The sequence below is a fragment of the Theobroma cacao genome, chromosome 2 (genome assembly GCF_053813885.1).
Source record: "Theobroma cacao isolate CCN51 chromosome 2, ASM5381388v1, whole genome shotgun sequence".
Taxonomy (NCBI): Eukaryota; Viridiplantae; Streptophyta; class Magnoliopsida; order Malvales; family Malvaceae; genus Theobroma; species Theobroma cacao.
In genome coordinates this window covers 18557664-18565233 of record NC_142640.1, presented here as the reverse complement: position 1 = coordinate 18565233, position 7570 = coordinate 18557664, and the positions used below count along the sequence as shown (strand labels likewise).

General features: G+C 36.6%; 2 protein-coding genes across 2 annotated transcripts; both read left to right on the top strand.

Moving 5' to 3' along the window:
• Positions 1 to 1964: 1964 nt before the first annotated feature.
• On the top strand, positions 1965 to 4184 carry LOC18609055 (Ubiquitin carboxyl-terminal hydrolase family protein). The gene has a single exon (XM_007044026.3). It carries the CDS (start codon positions 2461 to 2463, stop codon positions 3661 to 3663), a length of 1203 nt encoding a protein of 400 aa, XP_007044088.3. The 5' UTR covers positions 1965 to 2460; the 3' UTR covers positions 3664 to 4184.
• Positions 4185 to 5354: 1170 nt separating this feature from the next.
• LOC18609054 (uncharacterized) lies at positions 5355 to 7107 on the top strand. Its single transcript, XM_018114574.2, has 3 exons — positions 5355 to 5582; positions 5782 to 5858; positions 6398 to 7107. The coding sequence occupies exons 1-3, from the start codon at positions 5436 to 5438 to the stop codon at positions 7002 to 7004; spliced, it is 831 nt and encodes a 276-aa protein (XP_017970063.2). The 5' UTR covers positions 5355 to 5435; the 3' UTR covers positions 7005 to 7107.
• The last annotated feature ends 463 nt before the right edge of the window (positions 7108 to 7570 follow it).

Here is a 7570-nt window from a genome sequence, read left to right as displayed (position 1 = left end):
TTATTTATTGTATGAAGATTAATGTTAATTTTTTTATGATCATATTTAATTATAGAACTTTTGAAACTAATGTTTATTTATCATATAAAGATTAATGTTTATTTATTGCATGAAGATTAATATTATTAATCATTTGAAAAAATAAATAAATAGGTCAAAAAGATTACCTAAAATAACTTTTTGTAAGAAATTATATAAAAAAGGTTCATGTCAAACAAAAAAAAAGGACCAAATTATTTAATTATATCAAAAGTAGAAATCTTTTTGATCTATATACAAAAAAAGTATCATTGTTTCAAAATTTGATTTACCTTGCTTTATAAAGTGACAATATTCCATCCTTAAATAATTCAAGTTGAATTACTACTAGCACTCATGAAAAAATAAGAGCATGAAACAATTTAGCAAGACTATTATTGGCCTTTCCGTCCTTGAACAAATTAATGCCATTGTGTTTGGCTGTTTGCTGCTCATGGATTGATAATCATTATTAGCCCATAAATGATGGATCCTTAATCATTATTAGCAAGATCATTATTAGCCCATGGATTCTTCACAGCCCAAGTCAACTCCATAGATCCTTCATAGCCCAAGTCAACATTCACAGCCCAAGTCAACCCCATTAAACCTTCACAGCCCAAGCCCAAATTGAAGTCCACTAAACTCATAAAAACCGAACCGAAATCGATCGAACTGCCACCTTTAAAAATCGATTGAAATCGACTTCAGCCCCTAGGTGGTTCGATCAATTAGAATGCTTGATTTTGTTGTTCGATTTTAGAAAAAATGGAACCGAAAATTGAAAAAATCGAGGTTTGCACACTCATAGCAGTATCTTAACATGCCATGTGGCAGCCTTTTAACATGCCATGTGGCTCCCACATGTTGACGTGGCATTACCGTGTCAACAACTTGAGCTTTTATGCTGATGTGGCACTGTTATGTTATCAATAGTCACGAAATACCTAAAATGTCGTAGTCTTTTAACATACCACGTGGCGTCTTTTTAACATACCACATGGCATCTTTTTAACATGCCACGTGGCTCCCACATGTTGACATGGCACTACTATGTCAACAACTTGAGCCTTAATGTTGACATGGCATTGCCATGTCACTTAACATGCTGACGTGGTAGTGCCACGTTATCAACAATCACGAAATACCTAAAATCAATAATGTAATGTCTAAGTTCTAAAGACATAATGATTAAGTTATGCAATGCCTAAAAATCAGTCTCGCATTACTTAAAAACTAGAGATACAATGTCTAAAACTAGTCTCACAATACCTAAAAACCAATAACACGATACCTAAAAACCAGTTTTACAATGCCTAATAACTAATTGATTTGTTTTTCTAGTGGTCAGGTTTAAATTACCAAAGTCATACGATATTTACTTTACAGATATTTCTAATCAATTTCAACTCTTCAATTTTGGAATTCTTTTCTATGAATATAAACCAATAAACCTAAACATCTCTACTTTTTGGAATGGTGAGACAGAGCTGAATGGCGAGATAAATCAATAAGAGAGGGAAATGGAAATTTACTTTTGGACTTTTGTTGAACTAGTGAGGTAATGTCTAAAAACCAGTCTCACAATGCTTAATAACTAATTGATTTGTCTGCTCGCAGCTAAATTTAAGCTGCCAAAATCATACGATATTTTAATTTACAAATATTTTTAATCAATTTCAATTTTTCAACTTTAAAATACTTTTTTATGAATATAAACCAATGAATCCAAATATCTCCACTTTTTGAATAGCGAGAGAGATATGGCAAGATAAATTGATAAAAGAGAGAAATTGGGATTTACTTTTGGATTTTTGTCTGAATGGTGAGATAATTTAATTTGTATAAAATCATTTAAAGGGTATTGTTATCAATTTAAAAAAGTTAAATAAAAATAATTAAAATTATAATAAAAAGCATTTTTAAACAGAATTTACAAGGGGAGCGAAATTTCCTCTTCTTCTTATTCATCTTTCTTCCCTAATTTTTCTTTCTGTAGGGTCGCCTCCCCTCTCGTTGAGGTTTTTGGATCTCTCGCGCTGGTCATAGAATTTTGTTTTGTTTGTTTGTTTGGGCGTGTGTTTTCAAATATTGCTTGGTTTAGAAAATTTGGATGTTACTGCAAATTTTGGTACGCAGCAATCGCTTGTTCACCCCTCCGACCCAAAGGAGTATCGTTTTCCAATTTTCACATTCCAAGTCTGTAGGCTTGCATAATTTCCTTAACACGGATGGAAATCTATCTCTTTGAGTCCCCAGAAAAAAAAAAAAAAAGTCCTGATTCTTTGTTTCGTTCTTAATTTCTTTGATTGTTGGCGGTATTGGCAACAAGCATCAGTAATTGATCAGCTAGGCTATTTCTGCCTATTACGTGTTTGTCACAATTTCACTACAAGGAGACTGTAAGAAAAGGATAAACGGTTGCTAATTTCTTGCTTGAAAATGCGAATCCAGACCTTTAAATCGTTATTAAAGCAACTAAATCCATGCCAAATCATTGGTATTCGATCCAAAACATCCTCTGCCCAGTATGTGGCATCGAGAGCTAGAGACCCTACATTTGAGAAGCTAATGGACAAGTACAAAAGCCTTCTCAAAGTCATTGCAATACAAGACCTTATCCTTGCAAATCCCACTAATAACCCTCCTTCTGTCTCCCTTGATTTTCTATCCAGGCTCTCCCAAAATCTCCATCTAAACCGTGGAGCTGTCTCTTTTCTCCGTAAGTACCCTCATATTTTCCACATTTTCTATGATCCCAATAAGTCCCAGCCGTTCTGTAGATTGACTGATGCTGCTATTGATATTTCCCGCCAAGAGGCAGATGCTATCAGCTCTTCTTTAATTGTTGCTGTTGACCACTTAGTTAGGCTTTTGTCTATGTCGACAACTAAATCATTGCCTCTCCGGGCAGTTTTTAAAGTTTGGAGGGAACTTGGGCTGCCAGATGACTTTGAGGACTCGGTGATAGCTAGGAACTCGCACATATTTAGGCTCTCTGATGCAGATGAACCTAATACTCATATCTTGAAACTGGTTGATGAAATGCATGATAAAAGTTTTGTGGCCTCTGTTGAGAATTGGCGAGTTATGGAATGTTGTAAGGAGGACTGCAGTGTTGATAGAACAGAAATTCAATATGGATTTAAACACGGCTATCCACCGGGCATGAGATTGAGCAAGGTTTTTAAGGCTAAGGTTAAGGAATGGCAAAGGTTGCCATATGTGGGTCCTTATGAGGAGATCGGAGAAAAGAAGAGGACTAAGACAGGAATAATGGGATTAGAGAAACGGGCAGTTGCAATTGTTCATGAATTCTTGAGTTTGACAGTGGAGAGGATGGTGGAGGTGGAGACGATCAGCCATTTCCGGAAATCTTTCGCCATTGATTTGAATATAAGGGATTTGTTCCTCGACCACCCAGGGATATTTTATTTGTCAACCAAGGGAAAAAGACACACTGTTTTTCTAAGAGAAGCATATGAAAGGGGCCATTTAATTGACCCAAATCCAGTTTATAATGTGAGGAGAAAGCTTCTAGATCTTGTTATGCTGGGACGCCGAGGTATGCTTAATAATGTATCAACATCAGTGGAAATTTGGCAGACCAAGAAGCCTTGCTTGCAAGATGAGAGCAGAGAATAAAGGCTTTAATTCTAATTATTTTGACTTGTTCATTTTCAACTTCAAGCGTGCAGTAAATTACTGGTAGCTCTTTTTCCTCTGCATTGTGGTTCTAAGCTGTTTTGCAGACTAGGCATTGATTTTATGACTAATTTTGAGCCTTGCTTACATACCTGCATCCGCCGCTATAAGGAGGTGGAAATTGATAATAAACTCAAACTGCTTAAGCAAGGTGGTGAATCTCTCCTAGACATGCACACATACTTCTCTTCCGAATTGCAGTTTCATTGTCAGGTTTTAATTTCTTGAGCTACTTTTAAATTATTGAGACTTGTATATGATGCTTGGATGTGGATGAACACCACTTCTGTCTCACTATGTCCCTTTTAAGATGCTCTACTTTGTTGCACCTGCCCATTTAGTGAACGTTTTATATCTCTTTGTTTATTTGGTTTCATGTATAGCAGCAGTAAGACATTTCTAGCAGAATTAAGAGATTGTGCTTTAGGCTATCAGTGGTGAATGAAGAAATGTTTCTGATAGCTATTGATACTTATTCTGATAGTATTGATGTTTCTGATTGTACTTTTTGTATCTTGTCTGTGTCAGTTTGTAGAATAAGATTCTAGATCAAGCTGTTTTATTTGGGTAGCCAATATAACATTGACGTTCATTCTTATCCTTCCCACAGCATTCTAGGCTAGGATAAATTTATGCTTGAAGTGAAGCAAGCTAAATTACTTTATTACTAGTAGGATAAATGTTACAAATTTATAGGCTACGTCCTAGTTCTCCCAACTCTTAGGCAGCCTTATAACAAAGAAGGGGGCCAGGAATGGTCACAATTGCTTGCTTGCAATATCAAGGAAAATATACCATGATTAACCTCAGTAAACAATTGTAATGCTCGACTTGGATGTATGATGAAAAAGAATGCATGATCAGGACATTAAACATACCAATCAATGCTCCAAGAGTGTAAACCTCACAATTTGATTCGCACTTGTCTCTTAAGAATTCTCAACGGTTTGAGTTGGTTGGTTCCCAGGACTAGAATCAAACCTTAACCTGCCCAATAATCCTGCCTTACATTACTAGCTTGTGGAAATCTGATATACTCTCCACTCATTTGATTTTGTACGCAAATAACATCATCTCAACAAATTTTAAAAAAATCCATGGTGAAGCTGACAGCTTAAACCACAGTTGATAAAATCTTTTTGGTAGTTTGTACCAAGGGTAGAGGGAATGTTCATTGATTTCAGTGGGATAGAGAAAACAGCCATCTTTTCCATGCAATGCAGCCATTTCGAAAATAAAAATAGATAAAAGGAGAATTTTTCTTACTTTTCTAAAAGAACAAGGACTAAAGTGCCGGTTACATCAAGATATTGTTCAACGCAGCCAAAAAACACTAGTGGCATATTATGGAGATGTATTCACTTATTCGAAAGGTGCTTGTTCAGAGAGGTCAAAACAAACATATATAGTCAGATTGCTGGAATCGGATTCCTCTCTTCATAATTGCTGAAGCTTTCATCAATCTTAAGCATCACCAGCGGGCAAGCATCTGTGCGAAATGGAGGAAGAATCATGCTTTACATCAGATTCAAAGAAAGAAGAAGAAATGCAAAGCGGCCACTAAAACGATAACAAGGATATATTCATTAGGTTAAGGTCCGTCCTTTGAGCAGGAAATGAATAAATTCTATAAAATCACACAGTCCTGAAGCCAGCGCAATAAATAAATTAACAGATCAGAGTTTTGCTGATTATCTGGGAGCCAAGACATCATGAGCAGTGGCGCTAATAATAACACACCATTTTGGCCGACTTGGCGATCTGGACATGACTATGGTGCCTATGCTCCTACCAACAGCAATGATCCGAACCGCATCGAGCCTATTTTTCGTCATTCCCTTCCCTTCCAAGCCACTGCAGTAAGTATTTTTCTCCTCCAGCCAAGAAAAGTTTGGCTGAAAATACCAAAAAAAGTCAAAGAACGATACCAAGATTTTGTGGAAATTTTAAGGCTCGATGTGAAAATTGTTTGTTCCATGTTTGTGATGTAACTGGTTTGCTTTAGTGTTCTTTGTTTCTCTTGATGTTACTGGTTGTTTATTGTGGTGTATTTTTAAGGATGCCAGTAGAGGTTCAAGGGACCCTTGGCAGATGCCAGAGGAGAGAGTGACAACACGACCTTTCAGCTTGTCAGGGTAATCACTTATTTTCATTCGTGTTTGCGACTTACAAATGGAAACATAAAGGCAAACATAATGCGTTTCTCATAGCTAAAGGTTAAATTGGCGGATCTGTTCATATTGTGATGAGCAGTAGATAAATCAGATTCTAAGTATGCATTGGGAACCGAACTAAACTTTGCAATTCTGGAAACGTTGTCGAAAGCTATAATTTCTACCAAGTCATCTCACTTTAACGGTACTTCACGACCTAAACGAATTATTTCCTTTATGGAAATAGAACTTATGGTAGGCTTGTATGGCTAGCTTCCGGCTTATTCTCAGCAAACCCTCTCTCATTTCTGCCAATCTGAAATTTTATACGTTGTAGAGTCTGTGAAAATGATTTGTGAAAGAACCAGTGTTAAGATTATGATAACTTAATCTAAATTTTGACTGGCAGAAGTAGCATTTGCTCAAATATTTATGCAATTTCTATGCAATCATCGTTTTTATTGCATAACTTTTCCAATTTTAGTTGATTTGTAATTACCATAGCCAACACAATACTGCAGTTTCCCAGATCTTCCACGTACTCGTACTCGTACTCCAGTGCAAATTGTATGGCTTGACAATGTCCCAGCAAGGGCGGTAAATCCCAGGTTCTCAGGACCCCTTCAAAGGTTCACAGTCCAGCAAGTACAGCTCCCAGCTTCCCCTGCCCAACAAGAAGATTCCAGATCGGCTCGAGACGAGCAAAGCAATGTTTTAAGTAAGCTGAAGAAGGAAATTTACAATCCTATCCCCAAGCAGATGACAAGGAGGTTAAGCATGTACTACAGGGATCAAAACAGAAGCAACTTGTATAATGAGAAGGAAAGAGAGAAAGACGAGGATGGGAAGAGGTGTGCAATTTGCTTGGAAGATTTTGAGCCTAGAGAGCAAGTCATGCTCACTCCATGTGACCATATGTTCCATGAGGAATGCATCGTCCCATGGGTGAAGAGTCATGGCCAATGTCCAGTCTGCAGATTTGTGCTTAGCGAGCGCATTAGACAGAATGCATCTTCTATAAGCAATAACAACGCCTCAAATGTAGCTGCAACTGACCTATTTGCAGGAGAGTTGATCTCGATTATAAGGGCAATGGAGGAGGCTTTCCTATGGGGCAATTCCCATTGATTTATGCATGTTTTTCTATGATGGACAATGTCTATGGAATAGCTGCTATTTAGTTTTTTTTTTTCTTTGAAAGGTGATTTTATTAGCACTAGCATAATGTCAATCGAAGTCTCTATATTATTTGTAAAAGACTTTTAATAGCATCAAACTTGTTTTGTGCACCAAATAAATAGTACAATTATAAAAAAGTATCCCCATTTAAAAGAATGGTGTAACGACCTTCTCTCCTATCATTATCGACGTCTGAAACTTGCGAGTGAACCTGTCAAATCCCGAACATGCCTTAGTTGAGATTCTAGATAATTAAATCGAACGTTCTAATGCATAAGTAAATCGACTTACAATATTAATACCATTGTTTATTTAAACCAAATAAACAGTTATAATTAAGGTGTAGCAATCCACGTTTGACTAACTTTAAGATGGTTTCAACATCACACTTAGCATCCATTACACAACCTTAAGGTTTTAGCAAATACATTTTCGATAGCTAATTTTTATAAGTCTAACTATTTTACACAATCTGACCCTTATGCAGTGGAGCGACTCAAAGTGGAAGTCTAAGA

Bases quoted from the DNA above. Each gene is read 5' to 3' on its own strand.
- LOC18609055 (XM_007044026.3), top strand. From the start codon at position 2,461: ATGCGAATCCAGACCTTTAAATCGTTATTAAAGCAACTAAATCCATGC.
- LOC18609054 (XM_018114574.2), top strand. From the start codon at position 5,436: ATGAGCAGTGGCGCTAATAATAACACACCATTTTGGCCGACTTGGCGA. The intron at 5,583-5,781 runs GTAAGTATTTTT...TGTATTTTTAAG, and splicing joins TTCCCTTCCAAGCCACTGCA to GATGCCAGTAGAGGTTCAAG. The intron at 5,859-6,397 runs GTAATCACTTAT...ACAATACTGCAG, and splicing joins CGACCTTTCAGCTTGTCAGG to TTTCCCAGATCTTCCACGTA.